At 39.0% G+C, this 19,374-nt stretch overlaps 1 protein-coding gene across 2 annotated transcripts in view; it reads left to right on the forward strand.

The window, feature by feature from the left end:
* Nucleotides 1–1,004: 1,004 nt before the first annotated feature.
* mdga2a (MAM domain containing glycosylphosphatidylinositol anchor 2a) overlaps nucleotides 1,005–19,374 on the forward strand; it is a 177,812-nt gene continuing 159,442 nt past the window's right edge. For both annotated transcript variants that reach the window (XM_066673053.1, XM_066673061.1), the window contains exon 1: nucleotides 1,005–1,841. In XM_066673053.1, coding sequence (XP_066529150.1) covers nucleotides 1,769–1,841 — 73 coding nt within the window. In that variant the 5' untranslated portion in view covers nucleotides 1,005–1,768. The remainder of the gene's footprint in view (nucleotides 1,842–19,374) is intronic.

Genomic DNA, 19,374 nt, shown 5'->3' on the forward strand with positions numbered 1-19,374 from the left:
TATGGCAAATTACACCCCACAAATTGCCCATATCTGTAATGTCAGATAACGCATACATTAGCTAGCATAGCATGGGAAGGGGAAAACCTACCCACTCAGAGGAGGTCAACTCTGCTGTTTTTGCATTAGCTGTGAATGGCAGGATAGGTGTAGTGCCAGTCAGTAGCTTCCAAGGAACATACTCTGCATAAATTATTAGCCTCCTACCACCCTCCTTTTTTTCAATGGTCAGGACCCACACAGAACCACCAAAGAGCAGGTTTGATTTGGGTGTTGGATGATTCCCAGTCCAGCAGTGACCCTGAGGGATTTAAACATTTGAGCAGCCCCGCTGTGTCAGATGACCTTGTAACAGTGCAACAAATTAACACACCACCACCATGTCAGTGTCACTGCAGCCCAAATCATACCTGCTCTTTGGTGGTCCGGTGAGGGTTCTGACCATTGAGGAAATGGGTGGTAGGAGGTTAACAATTAATGCAGAGCAAACGATGGACTACAGTTTGTAATTGTAGAATTAAAAACTGCTCCTGTCTGATCAGTGGAACTCAGAGAATGGACTGTGACTGCAGAAACAAAGAGGTGGACATAATGTTATATTGTTAAGTTATGGGGTGTGTGTATGTGTGTGTGTGTGTGGTTATGTCATATATATTATTTTTCCATAATAGTTTATCCATTTTTTTAAATTAAAACTGACTACGTACGTGTCTTTAAGGTATGTACGTCTAAGCAGTCAACCTCTTTTTCATAACTGCTCCAATTAGGCAACAGCTGCCGATTGCTGCTATATCTTCCCCGTCAATGTTAGTCTCTGACGTTGATTGGCTAACAGTTCTGAATATGTAAATGAACGCTCCTGCTTGTGAATGCGAACAAGCAGCAAATCCCAGCCCAAGGTGGCGGGGCTTGTTGGAATACGGGTGGGAAAAAAAGGCGCTTTGACGTAGTCAACCAGCTGGTATGGCGCAGCAGCTTAAGATAAACCATCCACTCCCCTCTTAAACAACCCCATTATTAATCGCGAGTCATCAAGAAAATAAGGACCAATAACACACGCATACACGTGTAAAGTCTTAACCCCCGGTTTTGTCCCTTACTCAGGGACTCCGGGTTCTGAGGATTTAAACGGACATTATCTAGACGACGTTTACGAAACGGAGGCGTACTTCTCATCCGAGGCCGCCGGTGATGAATGAGTCTTCGTGGGTTGCGGGGTGAGAACCAGCAGAGATAGAGAGCGAGAGATGTACTGAGAGAGAGAGAGAGAGAGAGAGAGGCGCAAAGGAATGCTACAGTGCATTTTATTTTGTTTCCTTTGCTCCCTCGTTCGCGGGTGCTCTGAGCTTGTGAGGGAGGCTGAAAGAGGGGGTATCGTTTGGTCAGCGTCTCACCTCATCCTCTCGTCACATTCAGCAGCGTTCTGAGAGAAAATACGATGAAGACAAGTATTAGCCAGAGGAAAAAGTCGTTATTTACAGGTTGCTTTTATTCACAGCGCGCTTCTGTGCTCTGAAAATGCTAATTACTCTCACTCTGGGTGTTCAGCACGTCAAAACGAATCAGTCTTCACAGGTCGACGGCGAAAACACAGAAGTAACTATGTACTTCGATTAAAATGACAGCCTTTATTTCTCAACATCGGTTCCAGTGTGTTATCGCGAATCCATCGCCAAACCACGCGAGACGTAAAGACTAGTAAAGTCTGGTTTCGCCCGTGGAGAAGAGCGCCAACGCCACATCTGAACATGTCGATACCAACGTAAAAATGGATATAGTATTTGCTCAGCTCTGGCTCCTTGCTGCATTTCTGAAGGGCATTCTCTGCCAAGGAGTGTACGGTAAGAAAATCGTTGTGTAACTGCCTCTTTAAAACAGCTGCTGTGACCTTGTGAGAAACTGATATTTGGGGGTGAATTGGAAGGTGTTCGCAGTGGAATCCCATTTCCACAGATAGGCTTCATGTCCAATGTCAACACGTTCAGGGCTCTAAAGATATTTTTAATTATCGACTGCTTTTGCCTTGACGCTACCGGTGACGGTCCTACGTGTTTTAAAGCATACGTGATTCGGAGATTCAGTGCTTGAATATTCATTATGTGAAAATATCCTCTAATTACCGTCGAATCACCACTACAGAGGGTTGGACTCTCATAAAATAGCAGATTTTATAAACCACAGCTACAAAACCCATCTTCTTGTGGATGTGCACACCTTAGGAATATTGGAACACGTAGACTGTACACAGCTAACAGAGATACCGCTGGGTGCCTTGGATTGTTGATATATTTTTTTACAAATATGCAACCAGTGTTGGGAACCAAGGGAGTAGCTTGAATAGCCATGGTTGTAAATCACTGGTCTAAGCCTGTGGGCAGTGGGACAGTAATGCCAAAGATACACTTAAGCCATAATATGCAGTCCTGTGGTCTTAATAAACCTAAACCAATTTGCTGAAGTTCATATAGTCTTTTACAGTCCTGTCTTTGGTAGATAGCGGCAATGGTTGTAAAGTAAAGCATGGAATACCTGTTGACATCACATTGATTTTTACAATAGCAGATTTGCTGTTGTTTAATGGAAGACTCTATGGATTAGTGAGGAAGAGAATGCAAATCCGCACACATGACCCCAGTTCACTTTCAGCAGAGGTTTTGCAGCAGTAGAGAGCTCTTGGATTATATGAACTGTTTAATGTCTTACCTTCCTTGGGAAATTACTTATAGAAGGAGCAATATGGACACCAATTTAATACTTTGCTGAAAGGCACTGTTCACAAAGCTACATCTACACAAACTTTGATGTAATTTGACATAAATCCATTTTACAAAGGCTTATACCAGCAAATGTCACTAGTCAGAACTCTTGAACAGATGGTATAATATTTTTTTTGTAGTATGAGACAAAAACACTTCTTGGAATAAGCCTCTATAAGTTATGATGTGAGTAGCTGGCGCTACAGGTAGTGGCATTGCCGCACAGCTCCAAGTTCTTGGGTTTATGGGTTCAAACCCTGCTTTAAGACACTGCCTGTGAGGAGTTTGGTGTGTTCTCCCTCTGTCTGTTTGGGTTTCCTCTGGGAGCTCAGGTTTCCTCACAAAAGCAAAATCACATGTTGTAATCCATGGTGTGAGAGTGTAATTCCCTTTGATGGATTTCCTGTATCTCCCAAATCTGTTTTAAATTTCACGTACTGACCCTTAAACAGATCAAAATTATGAAAACATAACATTTGTGAATTTATTGTCAGGTATGTATTGGCTAGAGCACTTAGAAACTTGCTCTGTGATGAGCTGTTGGTGCCCAAAAATAGATGAAGAGCTGGGAGTTGGCAACTGGGCCTAGTTGTGAAATAGCCCAAGGTTGTGAAGTTGTTTTCAGTGTTCTCAGTCATTTTAAAATCCTTCTGTTATTTTATATTTCTTGAAATTCTTATTTGTATCCTTTGTGTTTTATGGTTTTAAAGTGTCTTATTTTTGTTTTAACTTAATATGAAGCACTTTGGGTCGGTTATATGCATGGAAGCTGCTTTTTATTTATTTATTTATTATTATTATTTTATTTTAAATGTTATTAGTGGCACAACAGTTAGGGTCCAGGATCTTGTAGTTCTGGATTTGATACTTACATCAGGTCACTGTCTGCGATGTTCTTTCCGTATCTTTGTGGGTGTTCTACAAATGCTGTATTTTCAAAAATGCAAAAAAATTCCCTTGGTGTGAGTGTGTTAATGACTGAGTCTGTGTTGCCTTGTAATGGACTATTGCCATGTCTAGTGTGCATTCCTGCCTTACACCCAGTAATTCCATATAGGCTCTGGACCAATCAGGACCCCAATGAAGATGAAGCAGTTACAATAGATGAATGAATTAGTCTTTTTTTTTTTATTATGAATATAATTGTTAAAATATGTCAGAACTTGCTTTTCAGGCCTGGATGAATATGAAGGCAACTTGAGTTCTTAAAGCAGAATGATATTTACAATATGTTTTTAGCGATATAATAGAGTCACCTGGAGTGGGACTTGAACCCACAACCTCCAGGTCTCTGGAGCTGTGTAACTGCGACAGTACCAGCTGTGCCACCCCCTGTGCAACATTTATGATTTCAGTTCAGTACGCTTTTTGTAAAAACCATAGAACATTTCCTCACAATTTGCTTGCTCTCCAATCTGTTTGAACCCTGGAAAAAATGTCCAGTATGCAGTGCTGGCTTGGTAAATGGGGAAATAAACAAATGGGTTCAGACTGAAGCGCAAACCATTACTTCAGCTGATCAGAACCAGGGGCGTTCCTGGTTTTGCAGAGAACGGTGAGAGGGGAGAGTTGAACTACACTTCTTGCCAATGAGATATGATTTGAGTGCAAGCTTGTTGAAATGAGTCAGTTTTACCACAAATGTCTGGCTTAAGCGTGTCCATACTAACCTGTAGAAGCAGAGAATTGCTTGAGCCTTGAGCAGAATTGTCCTCTCCCTTCTGACAAGAAGGCTTCAGAGCACTGGCTTTGTAGCCTGACTTTGGAGCTTCCGTCTGTGAATAGATTTTATGCTCAGTACTGGAATGAGAAGAGGGACTGTACGGCTGTCGTGGTGAAAGAATTTCCCATGCAGTGTTTTAATAGGGTTTAACTGTGATATGCGATATTATTGCCCCAAATTACTTAATTAATCCTGATTCTAGCGCTACAATCCTAATTGTCACATGGATCCAGCCTGAACTGTTCCTTTTAAGGCTGCTCCATGACTCAGTGCTGGTGGAGGCAGTTGAGCTTTGATAGCTGGATTATAGGTAGCTAGATGAGATCTCAAATTTTGAATTTCCCTGTTTCACAGCGACCTTTCTGGTACAGATTTTGCACATTGCCTCGTCTGAATTGCCTGACTCTCTCTTTTTGTTTGGTTGAAACTGAAATGCTCCCAAACTGTTGAAGTTGCATTTGGTTATGTGACTAGGTTTGCTGTCACTGTGTTCATTTTATAAAACAAAGACTGATGCTTAGCCGTTCAGATGCCAACAGTTGAGAAAACATTCATTACACACACACACACACACCAAAGTGCAAACAAGATAACATGTAAACACTGCGGTGGTGACGGTCCTTGCCATTCCTTGCAGTTGGCTGATTAATAGTGCGGTATTCCAGCATTGCGGTTATTGTGACAGCCCTAAAGGACTGCTTAGTTGCAGAGCAGTCTAAAGAATTGGTGCTTAGGAAGACAAGTCACTGTGCAAATTTGTGCAAAGTTAATTTTAGCGATATTACATCAAAGCCATGAGGGAAACACTTCTACATCCTTCATATGTCACAGCACTCCTTGTCAAGGAGATATAGCAGAGAAATAGCATCTGGAGGTGCTTGGATTGTACAGAGTGGGCCATTTATATGGATACACCTTAATAAAATGTGAATGGTTGGTGATATTAACTTCCTGTTTGTGGCACATTATTATATGGGAGAGGGGGTCAGATCAGGAGACCTTGGGGACCATTCAACTGGCCCATGATGACGAATCCACTTTCCAGGAAACTGTTCATCTATGAATGCTTGGACCTGACACCCATAATGTGGTGGTGCAACATCTTGCTGGAAAAATTCAGGGAACATGTCAGCTTCAGTGCATAAAGAGGAAAACACATCATGTAGCAATTTCGCATATCCAGTGCCCTTGAGGTTTCCTTTGATGAAGAATGGACCCACTATCTTTGTACCCCATATACCACACCATACCATCAAGATGTGCAGCACCTGAAACTACGGATACTGGAAGCCTGTGATAGCATTTCCCCTGCGGTGTTGCTATCAGTGTGTGAAGAGTGGGAGAAGAGGATTACATTGACAATCCAACGCAATGGGCAGCACTTTGAACACATTTTATAAGTGGTCAGAAACTTGTAAATAACTCATGAAAGAATAAAGTTACATTAAAACCAAGCACACCATTGTTTTTCTTGTGAAATCCCCAATCAGTTTGATGTGTCACATGACCCTCTTCCCATTGGGGGGAAAAATACAAAAGTTGGATCCAAAATGGCAGAGTTGCAAATGGCCACCATGGTCACCACCCATCTTGAAAAGTTTCCCCCACACATATACTAATGTGCCACAAACAGGAAGTTAATATTACCAACCATTCCCATTTTATTAAGGTGTATCCATATAAATGGCCCACCCTGTAGCGAGGCATTTGAATACCTTAGGAAGGCATGATATAGAATGAGGATTTTGCATTATTCCTCCTCCATATGTGAGTAACTCTGACTTATGTGAAACAGCACATATAACTCTGGATGATGCCATATTTGTTTTGGTCTACATATGCATGTTTAGAAATTTGGGAGACAGAGCTTCTGAAAGATCTGTGGTGGAAGGGATGCATTTGTTTCATTGTGAGTTTCAAATATAAATAATTATTCAACCCTCATTTTTCAGATTAATTATGTTGTAGTATATGTCATAATACTTGTGTGTGTTGGAATGAATTATGGTCTGCTTTGAAATGTGGGTTCATTATTAATGTATGATGTTTTTCTACACTAATTTTTGAAGTATCAGTTACATCAAATCTCATTTATATTCAAATATAACTTTATTATATGCTGTCTTATATTATGGTTAGTACTTATGCTGAAAGGTTTATAGAATAGAAATTAGGTATGCATTTTTAGCAGGTCATAATTTTCTGTATGAAGAGTACATTGTAACCATACACAGGATAAGATGTAAAATACCCTATGCCAATCAGTTAGTGTTACACAGGGTCTACCCTCTCACTTCCTACCTACCGCCACAAAATTTCTCATTTAAATCCTATACCCTAAGTTTGCTGGGCGTTTATGATCTGCCCAGCCCACGAGTACTCAAACCACTCACTGCATCACTACCTCTTCACAGGGGACATCAGGTAGACTCCTACCCTCATCAGTTTCATAGACTGGTGTCCCAGACCCAACTCCCTCCAAGCTAGCTTTACAACCCTATGAGATACCCTTACCCATAACCATCAGCATCCGTAAAACATATAGTAAATAGCACACATTTTCTGTAAATGATTTTAACATTAGAGGCTTTCAATATTATATGAGAATTTAAAATGATACAAACCGTACAATAGTCAAAAACATTTCAAGAAGTTGATGGGTCGGCACAGTGGCGCAGCAGGTAGTGTCACAGTCACACAGCTCCAGGGACCTGGAGGTTGTGGGTTCGATTCCTGCTCCGGGTGACTGTCTGTGAGGAGTTGGTGTGTTCTCCCCGTGTCCGCGTGGGTTTCCTCCAGGTACTCTGGTTTCCTCCCACAGTCCAAAAACACACGTTGGTAGGTGGATTGGCGACTCAAAAGTGTCCGTAGGTATGAGTGAATGTGTGTGTGTGTGTGTCTGTGTTGCCCTGTGCAGGACTGGCGCCCCCTCTACGGTGTATTCCTGCCTTGAGCCCAATGATTCCAGGTAGGCTCTGGACCCACCGTGACCCTGAACTGGATCAGCGGTTACAGATAATGAATGAATGAAACGTTGATAAAAAAAAAATGGAGGTAAATATTATATTTTATCTTCAGGTTTCCTATTGACCCTAAGGCCAACCAGCTTTTACAAAGAATAAATGATGCATTTTAAGATATTATTATTTTTTTATATATATTATTGGTAAGGACTTATTAGTTTACAAAGCAATGAAATTCAACTTTAAATGAATATCTATTAAGGATGAAAGCAATGTATGTAGGGGAAAAACATATATATATATATATATATATATACACACATTGCTTTCATCCTTAATAGATATTCATTTGAAAGTTGAATTTCATTGCTTTGTAAATGAATAAGTATATATATATATAGATAAACACTGCAGTGTTGTGTATGTTATCGAGCCTAAAACGCAGTGAAAATTGGTTGAAATGGTGAAAGTTTGCTGTGTTATTAACTGCCATAATTTTTCTTACAACTCGAGTGGAAAATGTATCGCAAATGGAGTGCGTTTTTCTCAGTTTTCCAGTTTGAAAACTAAACTGTGGAACCATGGAACAAGTCAGGAAATGTGACTGGTGGTAGCTCATTTAAATATATGTAGCATTTGTTTATAGAATTTTCATTTCAATGCAAAAACCCTTCTGATTGAAATAATCATGTATGACACCCTTTAATTCTTTTTATATTTTTGTGATATTTTTACCTATTTATGCTTTTATAAATAATTTTATTTATTTATTTTTTAGGTCATTGTAGTAATTGCTGAGAGCTGGTGTGTATGTGGTTGAGGGTGAGCAAACTAACAATTTTATGGGCAGCACAGTGGCTTAGTGGTTAGCACTCAGCTCTGGGATCTTGGGTTCAAGTCCCATCTGGGTGGAGTTTCCATGTTCTCCCCATATCTGCATGGGTTTCTTCCGGTTTCTCCGGTTTCCTCCCACAGTCCAAAAAACATGGAGGTTGGGTGAATTGGCTTGTCTAACTGTCCTGGTGTTTGTGTGAATGAATGTCTGTATGTGAGTGAATATGTGTGTGCCCAGAAATGGATTGACACACTATCAGCTGGACGTTCATTCCTGGTCGAGAATATGCTGTGTGTGTTTGGCTGCTGCTTCTTGCCAGTGTGTGTGGATTGAGTGTTGATTGTAAAGCGTCCTTGGGTCTCTAGAAAGGCGCTATATGTGTAACTTTTAAATAAATTATTTGTGGAGTTGCAGTGGTTTGTAAAAGATACATTGTTAGTTTTATTATTTTGTATTTGGGTTTATAGAATCCCATTAAAAGAATGTTAGTGTCTTGTCAAACATTGATCTAAATGTTTTTTTGTTTTTTTTTTATTCCCCAAACCTTCATATCCATCATTTTTCAATGTATGCTCTCCGGAGGTCATAAAAAGAAGCACAATTGGGAGGTAGGAAAAAAATACTGGAGTGTGTATGTTTAGAATGCATTTTTAAGTGTGGCTTGAGTGGTTACACATGAATATAAAGTTGATCTATTTTATTTATAGTGTCATTAAGAAAGAATATTTGTGGAAACTGTCCAGTAATCAACAACCATTGCATGATTCATCATTTGTCTGTTTTAACTGGATTTGGAAAAGTATAGTTATGTGAGCCTTGTGCCCAATGATTCCAGGTAGGCTCTGGACCCACCGTGACACTGAATTGGATAAGCGGTTACAGATAATGGATGGATGGATAGTTATGTGAAACCTTGAAAACAAAGTCTATAAATAGCTGTATTCATTTGAAAATACATTATAGAACAGTGGATGTTGCACTGGAGCACCAGAATTTCAGACCAAAATGCCTCCCCCACTTCGTCAAGCAGAGGAGCCTAGTGACTGTAAACTGGACTTTAAACTACTGTTGTGCCTTTTAAAGGTACATTTAGGTACTTTTAAAGGTATTGTTTGTACCTTTTAGTGACAATAATGTACACCTACCTGTAAATGTATTTGAGTGCGGTTACCTATATATGCTTTAAAATGAAGAAACAAGGTGCTATTCCTTTACTGTTTATAAGTCTCAGATACACATTACATCCTATTCTACAAAATGACAGAAAACATTGTCTTGTTTTTCAATAGTCTACAGTCACTCACCCAGCTACCTTTAATACATACTCCTCCAGACAAATATAGTTCTAAAATGATTTTTCTCTAATTCGCCCATGGAATAAATCATAAAATGACACTAAGAGAAGGTAATTTTTAGGCTGTTCATTGTTAATAATGCAGCTTACTTTACTAAGTCCTATAGCCTAACCTGTTTACTGGTAACGCTCCCTAATTTAGTGGGAAATCCACGCTTTTACACAGTTGTTAATTGGATATAGATGTGCTGAAAAAATATAATCTCTCTCTTTTAACTTCTTAAACTGTAAGCGTGCATCACACAGTGCTGTAACTCTACAGCACTGTCAGTGTCTGCACTAAAATGACTCTGAACTTAGTTATACTCCTAGAAGGGCTGTGCTGGGTCAGTGACTCCTCCCCACTGATGTGGGTGATGGTGCACTTGGAAATACTTCTTTCTCTTCTCCAACTCCCATTTGTCAGGAAAATGTAACTTTTCAAGCTCCTCTAAAGTAAACTTCTAAAGTTACCATGACACTGTGTGTTTGCCATTCAGGGTCTCTACTTATTACATTCATGGCACTTTATTTACTTTTTCTTTGCTCCGGAGCCTGGTTTTTCTACCCTCCCGGCCTAGGGAGAATGTCGGTTTTTATTGCCTTTGTGTCAGTAAGGAGAGCTCCCTCGCACTGGTGTGATGAGCTCCCTCGGGTCGGTGAACTGTGTTCAGTTTCGCCAGGGAGGAGAGTTCTGCGTTCATACCGACAGAGAATGACTGCACTCTGCATCCACACAGTAAGTCCCATGAGCACAGTAACTATTCTGTTCTCCCTAGAATTATATATTCCATGTTGGTTTGTACCCTTTGTGTTTGGGGTTTATGGACATCTGGGAGCGCTTTGGTTGATGGAAAAGTAAGTAAAAGATTTTTATTATAATATTCCATGTCTATTTTCTTCCGTTACAGGTATTATAATTTGTTGGGACAGATATTATGTGTTTGTTGTGAGTAAGTCAGTGTGAATTTTTCAGCTTTTGCTCCACCTCCAACGAGAAGTTGGGAGGTGGGGTTGAGGCAGGAAAGAGGGCGTGGCTAAAGCAAAGGGCATGGCAGAATTACTGTATGTTCCACTCTGAGATGCTAGTGCGACCTCTGCTGGCAATATCATGAATAGTACACCATTTAAGTGATTATTTTATATTTATTTATTTATTTTTATGTGGGTCACACCAGTCTCTCACATCACTGTCATGCTACTGTAGGAAACATAAGAAAAGTTGCATTTAAATAAATGCAATTCCCACTGCCCTACTCCTGGTTTATCTCAAACTGCACAGTAGATCGCTACAGATCTTACAAAAATAAAATAAATGCTTCATTATCAAAAGTGCATTCAGTAGTATAGAAGGTAAAGTGCAGGCAGGTCTGATTTAAAAACACTGCATGTTACAAGTTCAGCCTTTTAAGGTGGAAGCGAAAATGTAAAAAAAAAAAAAACAAGATTGTTTAATGCACTTATTCAATTGCAGCGTGAAACCAACATTTATCGGCTCAACACAAATGTAACAAAACACAAACTTTGTTTTGGAGCCTGGTATGGATTTTCAGGTATGAAAATGCTCTTAGTGTTCTCTGAAATCTGAAAAGCGAGTCCAGTGTTGATTCCTGTCTCAAGGGGCATTTTTGGCTGAGATGTTGGTTTATTTTTATTATAATTCTTAATATTATTTTTTATAGTGAAATATTTGGATGGCCCCTTTCCCCTGAGCATTTCATATTATACACTGCCACCTTGCATGCATAGTGCTGTGTCTTGTTTTTTTGGGTAGGGGAATATAAAGAGTGGAGCGGGACTTTTAATAATAAATCTGGCACTACTGGGCCTGTTCTACTTAAGCAATCTTCAGAAAAATTGAAGTTGAATGATTTAAAATATAATGCTTTATCACCCACTCTTTTTAATGTATATATGGATTATATGGATTTGAGAAACCTTTGATCATGAATACATTAATCAATGTCTGCTGAGGTGAAAAGTGTGTGTGTGTGCAGATAGCCTGGAGGACATTGAATCATATTCCATCATCTCTTTACATCAGGTTATGAATATGAAAACACTTCCTCACTCTAGGGCTTTAAACAGGACAATTTTACAGGTGTACTTTAGCTAGTTATAAGGTATAGGGCATATTGTCACTCTGATACATAAAGATTTCGATGTTTAATCAGAATCAAGCTTTATTGGCCACGTATGCTCACACATACAAGGAATTTGGTTTAGGTTACAGTAGGTCACAGTGCTCATAGAATGGTGATTTTTTAACAGCAGTAAAAAAAAAATAAAATAATAATAATAGAAAAAATCTCACAGAGAGAGTCATACCTTGCCAATAGTCTTGCTACCAAGTTCTGCAAAGATATCTGGTGGTAGAAAATAATTATATTGAAACAGAGTGGTGGCAGATTGTGTCCAGTGGCCCACTTTATTACAACTCAGCCGCACATACTGTGTATATAACCACCTGATTTTCTAGAGCTTGAGTTGTGTTTTTTGCATTTAGTTTAAAGGCATAGTCTCTCTGCCTTCTCAGTCTTTTGCCTTAAAAGACTGTACCACACATTGAAGAGTTGGCTATGATCCCCCAGATTACAATTATGCCTTTTGTACAATTATGAAACATAGGGTAATTCTGTAACCTTAAAATCACTGCTCCAGGATTAGTGAAATATCACTGATCTTGTGGTGGAAATATTTATTTTTTATTTCTCTAAATGGGATTTATTTGTTGGTTTATTAATTGTGTTTAAAATGTGAATTCTGAATAATCAATTTGATGGAGAAGACAGACTTCACAAACTACACGTACTAAATGGGAAACAAACGGACTATGAGAAACTATATAACAGGAAAGTGTCACTGATACAGCGAGAGTGAGCCAATGTGCATTTGCAGCTCTCCTGCTAGCAAGACAATCTGCAGAACAAAGTTCCATTCTCATTCCTTAGGCAGTTGATTTTTGGTGATTTGTTCATGTTGGAATAGAGCATCTGTGGGCGCGAATCTGGGCTTAGCAGAAACTGCCCTGTGTAATTTTGACAGGAAACCACCCCTCTCCCTCCCCTTCACGTTGATTTTGGGACTGTACAGAATTACACTCTGAACTCTAGGGGAGCACAGGAGGTACAATACCAAATCTTACCTAGTGTTCCTTTAAACACTGCAGAAGATGCTGGGCACAAGAGTGGAAGGTGGAACGGAAAGCTTAGTGCTACATGGAAATATCACATCAGTCTTTCTAGAATTGATCATATGTTGACCATGACTATGTGCACCATAAACAGTAAGGCGAATGGAGAATGTCAGAAAGAGATTAAAAAAACAAAAGCAAAATGGAGATGAATGTAGCTGGGATTTTTTTAAATGGTTGTGAAATATTTAATTAAAAAAAGGCAGTTCACTTGCTCTGTCACAACTCATGCTCTCTCATTATACTCCCTGTACTTGGTTGGACTCATGACGTATCATGTTACTGGTCATTGCAGGATATTGCAAGCCCCTTCAAAAGATACTAGGGGATTTTTGCAAGCTGATTTGACTTGGTCTGTTTCAGATATTATAAAAAAATGATAACTGTCAATGCTGATTCGTAATCACCATTTTGACCTAATTAATATTTTAATGTCATATAATTTCACGTGTGTTACATGCAGGTTTTGACTGGCAGTTTCAAACAAGAGGATTGGGCTGGGCCAGTAAAGCAGATACCTGCAAGTGAGGTTATAGATGATATGTATTTACACTATATTGCCAAACGTATTAACTCGCTCATCTAAATAATTGAATTCAGGTGTTCCAGTCATTTCCTTGGCCACATGTATAAAACCAAGCACGCAGACTGCTTCTACAAACATTTGTGAATGAATGGCTCGCTCAGTCATGAAATTTCCTCATTACTAAATATTCCACAGTCAACTTTGTGGGAACAGTCTGGGGATGACCCCTTCCTATTCCAGCATGACTGTGCACCAGTGCACAAAGCAAGGTCCATAAAGACATGGATGGGTGAGTTTGGTGTGGAAGAACTTAACTGGCCTGCACAGATTCCTGACCTTAACCCAATAAAACAACTTTGGGAGTGGAGACTGTGAGACAGGCCCTCTCTTCTCAATCTCACAAATGCACTTTTGAAAGAATGATCAAAATGTTCCATAAACACACTCCTAAACCTTGTGGAAAGCCTTTCCAGAAGAGTTGAAGCTGTTGTAGCTGCAATATCATATTCAACTCTAAATTGATTAAGAATGGGATATCAGTCAAGTTCATATGCGTGCGAAAGCAGACAAGCGAATACTTTTGGCAATATAGTGTATGTCACCCCTGTGACAGTGATGTTTAGAAAGTGCTTAAAAGGAGCTCAAGATAAGATGAATAGATCAGGCTTAATGTATCCAGTACCCGATTCATTATACCTGGATCCCAGTCTCTTAGATCAAACAGGACTTTTCTGTGCATTACTGAACACTGTGTTCATTTCCATATATTATCTGCTTTGGTGGTATTCTAACTTTAAGTGAACATTGTAATTTAGCTCCCCTGAGCCACATAAGACATATGCTCAGTCTACTGTGCTGAATGAGCAAAGTTAGTCCTAGAAGCCCAAATGAGAAAGGTTTAATTTTCTTTTCACTACAGCACAGATTCATTGAATGGGCGTCTGTAAAATCTGTATTTCAGTTTTCAAAAATCCAATACATAAATGATAGAAAAAAACTAGGCTTTGGAAAAATGATTGTTTACTTTGTGATTTATTGGGACTTTGCCAAGGCTGTGCACAAATTACCTAGAAGTTTATTTGTTCTTCAGCTATTCCGTTTCTGAATCTGTTGGATTGTTGCCTGCCTTCTCCCCCTCAGCTTATTGGAAAGAGAATATGGATAAAGGTAATGTTCTCATTGATGATTAAGACACAGTAGGGCTGTGTGGTAAAGGAAAAAGGTATACACTAATGAACATTTTTGTCCATTTTTATCAGCTCCACCTAGCCTACAGGTTAAATATATAGTCATTCAGTAACAGCTTATACTCAATTTACTGGTAAGCATACAGTGTTTGCACCCTTTTAACCCTGTTCTTAAATGGCTAGACCCCAACAAAGGACCTCCATAGAGTTTGTATTGTTTGGGTGGTGGATCAATTTCAGCATTGCAGTGACACTAATGTGCTGGTGTGTGTGTGTGTGTGTGTGTGTGTGGCACTGAGATAAGTGGATCAGAGTTTTTAAACATCAGTGCCACTGAACTGCAGGGGATGTTCCATCATTCAAATAATACCTGCTCTGTTATTGTCATGTGAGAGTCTATCATAGGCAGAGCAACATATGCACTATAGTGTATAATTGTAGAAATATAAAGTGCACCTCTGTGGTAAGTGGAGTTTGGTTAAAATGAAAAATGTATATAGAAACGAGGCAGTTTTTAATTTTATGGCTGCTTGGTATATCCACTGTATCTGTGCTGCAGCATAGTGTAGTTAATGTATTCTAACTTGCATGCTTCAAAATAGGGATAAAGCATGACTGCCCTGTTTGTACATGACATTTATGTCTGTTTGTAAAATGTAGTGATTCATAAGATAATTTACATTGAAAGCTATGGAGAATAATGTTGTCATGTCTGCCCAGTGGTGCTGAGTCAGGCAAAAATGCAGGGGGTAAGAAAACTGAAACACTGTGTAAGTGTTGCAAAATGAAGTAATGAATGAATGCATCAGCCACGTTTATTAACCAGTTTTAATGCGTGAGAACCACTAAAGGCTACAAAAAAAATTATCTTGAATTATACACTAGTTCCTTTGTACTGTTTGTTGTACATTAACAGGAAAAAGAATCCATAGACTTAGCTCTTTGTTTTTTTTCACACCCATTATAATTACGTCTTTTTGTTTTGTTTACTTCACAATGTACTAAATAATAAAAGTAAAATTTAAAAAACTATTGGCAATTAAATTTAAATCAAAGAACTAAATAAAAAAGAAAGTTTATAATATAGAACATAAATTAGAAGAAGATGATGATCTTTTATTGATCCCTTTAGGGAAATTACTTCTCTGCATTTTACCCATTCGTGGTCGTGAACACACAAACACATCCTAGTGAGCAATTCTTCACAAACACTAGGGGCAGTGAACACACACACAACCAGAGCAGGGGGCTGCCAGCCACCTCGGGGCCTGAGGAGGAGTTAGTGGGTTAGGTGCCTTGCTCAGGGGCACTTCAGCCATGAATGAATTTTTCCTTGCCGGTCCTTAGAATTGAACCGGCGATCCTAAAATGAAAGTAAATAAAAAGCAAAATATTCCTAATGGAAATATTCATTCATTCATTGTCTGAAACTGCTTATCCAATTCAGGGTTGCGGTGGGTCCAGAGCCTACCTGGAATCATTGGGCGCAAGGCGGGAATACACCCTGGAGGGGGCGTCAGTCCTTCACGGGGCGACACACTCTCACATTCACTCACAACACCTATGGACCCATTTGAGTCACTAATCCACCTACCAACGTGTGTTTTTGGACTGTGGGAGGAAACCGGAGCACCCAGAGGAAACCCACACGGACATGGGGAGAACACACCACTCCTCACAGTCCGGCGAAGTCGAGAGGCACTGACACCGGGGTAGTGAATCAAGAGAGTTCTACTTTATTGAAGAAAGCACAGTATATAGGTGTCCTATATCTACTATCTAAATCTACACAATGATGGGGAAAGAGGTGAGGGCATGGATTGGGGGCGACACATTCTAGTGTTTAGTCTGTGAAAGAAAGGAGAAGCAAGGTTAGTAATGCTTAGGATACTCTCGCATGATCAAGCCATGAATTGCTCCCATGTGTGGAGAGAGAGAGGAAGAGAAAAGTAGGAGTAAAGTGCAAGTACATTATGGTTGATAAGCAGAGAAGTTACATTGGATGTCTGAGAACAGAAAGGTGGCAGTGTCTAACAACTATGGTTATAAATGATAGGCATAGTTTTAAGAACAGAAACTATGGGCAGTGAAACAGAGCGTGGCTTGCAAAGAGGTAATAATCGTGCAAAAATTCAGTGAACTTATTGGGCAGATGGCCACAGAATGAAAGTAAAAAATACGAAGAACTTGATAGTATGTTTATTTAATTTGCTGGTGCTTTTTGAGTATGAATTTTATTATTATACATTACATGAAATTTTACTCTTGTTTCTTTAAATTACCATTATTTATACAGCACTGCTACATGGTTGTGTGCTGTTATTTACACTTACATTTTAAACAAGATATTATACCACTTTTGCACCAGTTAATGCAGTTCCCTGGGGTTCTAATTAATCTGTGAATTGCTTTGGTCAAACCATCAGTAGGATCAGTCAGCAGAGCACAGTTCTCACCCTGTCTAAAAAGTCATGTTCAGAAAAGATTTCAGTGCCTGGTCCTTTAACAGAGAAAGTAAAACAGCTCAGGTTAGCATGAGCAATACTAATAGACTGTACTGGTGTGTTTGAGGAAGTTTTAAATGAGTACTAGACCGTATAAAAACATCAGTATGTGTTCACTTTTCAGCTTCAAAGTTTGGTTCATGACACTGTGGCACTGCAATGCTTTTAAGGTCGTGGAGAGCCGTACGCAATGTGCGCAGTGAGCATATAGGGTGGTCCAGCTTTGCCTGCACAAACACCTTCACAAATGCCACAGTGGATCTATGCAAATTTCCCTAGTGTGACGTTACAATAAGGGAGCCATCCAAACGGCTCGTAGAAGCATATGACTCCTGACACCAAACTCTTTCAACGGACTCACAGGAAATAGATCGATATTTTTTATTGTGCCTGGAGTGTTTATTGGAGCAGTAGAGACCCAAGTGGAAATACAAAAACACTCAAAATGTGGGTTTTGCATAATATGTTCACTTTAAAAAGAATACATTTTTTGTTATTTCTAATTTAAAATGTTTACTGTATTACATGTCTGCTGTGGAATACGAGTAGTGTAAAATAGATAGTTAACCTAAATGGCCACCGTTTAACAAGGTCACTCTGTTAATGTACATTTGAATAATTCACATCTTCTACCCATGGTCATTTAACTGGACTTAAGAGCAGCTTTGGACAACCATTATATCTGTCTTGTGTTTTACTGCCTTGTTTTTTAATGATGATGTACGTAGCTCCTTAGCATATTTTAACTTTCTGCATCCAATCTCCCTCCGGTTTATTTGCATGTTGTTTTGAGGCCCAGTTGCTATCTGTTACTCTGAGTACATACAGAGCATTGAAGCGGAAATCATTAACTGTGTACTCTCTAGGGCAGCAGCTATAGGCAAAGCTAATTACAGACAATGTTAAGCAGCACTTTTAAGGTGGAATAAAACAACCTTTCTTTCAGTTATTAAAAAACCAAGGTGATTTTGTGTTAAAAGTCATTGTTGGGTGTAGCCAACAGTAACGCATAAGGCCACCAAAGGTGTGCATATATTAGGCCATGAGCGTAGTTATGCCAGTGCATTAATCCTTAATTTAACAGCTGTAAATACCCCTTATGCCTTGGATGTGCACATTTATAATGCAATGAAATCCCTTTTTGTGCAACTTAGCAATTATTATAACCAAGTCTATTATATCTGCCCTCTGCAGAAGATTTAATCAATTCAAGACAATTTAGTTCTACTTTATTTTAATTCAGGGCATCACGGTGGTACAGCATGTAGTGGAGGTTGTGGGTTCAAGTGTGTTCTCCCTATGTCCATGTGTGTTTCCTCCAGGTGCTCCAGTTTCCTCCCACGGTCCAAAAACACGCTTTGGTAGGTGGATTGGCTGTTCAAAAGTGTGTGTGTGTGTGTGTGTGTGTGTGTGTGTGTTTGTTGTTGCCCTGTGAAGGCTGGCGCCCCCTCTATACACTCTAGGGTGTATTCTTGCCTTGCGCCAATGATTCTGGATAAGCTCCGGACCTGGTTATAGATAATGAATGATTTTAATATAGCTATTTTTTAAATAAACCTTAATTTTTTTTTTTTTTTTTTTTTTTTTTTTTTTTTTTTTTGGGGAAGACCCAACACTGTGTCCACTTCTTTTATATGTAGGGCTGGGTGATATGACCATATCTCAATATGCCTAAAAGAAATGGCGATACACGATACAATGCTATATTATGAAAACATAACAAAATATAATGTCAAAGTATTAGTGTTTATTTTTAACACCAAATAGAACATGCTGCATTATCTAACTGTAATTATCAACTGTATGTCTAAAAAATAGTGATGTCTCGATCAAGTTTATTTGCCTCCAATCACAATTTGAGTTTTTAATATTGAGTATCTCCCGATCTGATTTTCCTAGATAGTACTGTTACACAGTGCACACTTCAAGTAAACTCAGTCCAGTGCTTGACACTGAATAGCTCACATTAAGAAACAAACTGCCTGCATTCAAGCTGCTGCTTAATTTTATTAAAAACAAATTAAACGAATTCTGTCTTCACATACAGTTCATATAAATAATTTAATATTATTTTTAATCTATATGAAATTATCTAATGTGATTATGTATAAAGAATTTGATATACATATACTAAATATAAGCTTTTCACATGACAACCTGCTCAGTGTAACATGAAAAATTCATTCATTCATTCATTATCTGTAACCGCTTATCCAATTCAGGGTCGCGGTGGGTCCAGAGCCTACCTGGAATCATTGGGCACAAGGCGGGAATACACTCTGGAGGGGGCGCCAGTCCTTCACATGAAAAATTGTTTTAAACAAAGAATAAGGAATTAAATGAATTAATCAAGT

This window comes from Hoplias malabaricus, chromosome 1, assembly GCF_029633855.1.
Source record: "Hoplias malabaricus isolate fHopMal1 chromosome 1, fHopMal1.hap1, whole genome shotgun sequence".
Taxonomy (NCBI): Eukaryota; Metazoa; Chordata; class Actinopteri; order Characiformes; family Erythrinidae; genus Hoplias; species Hoplias malabaricus.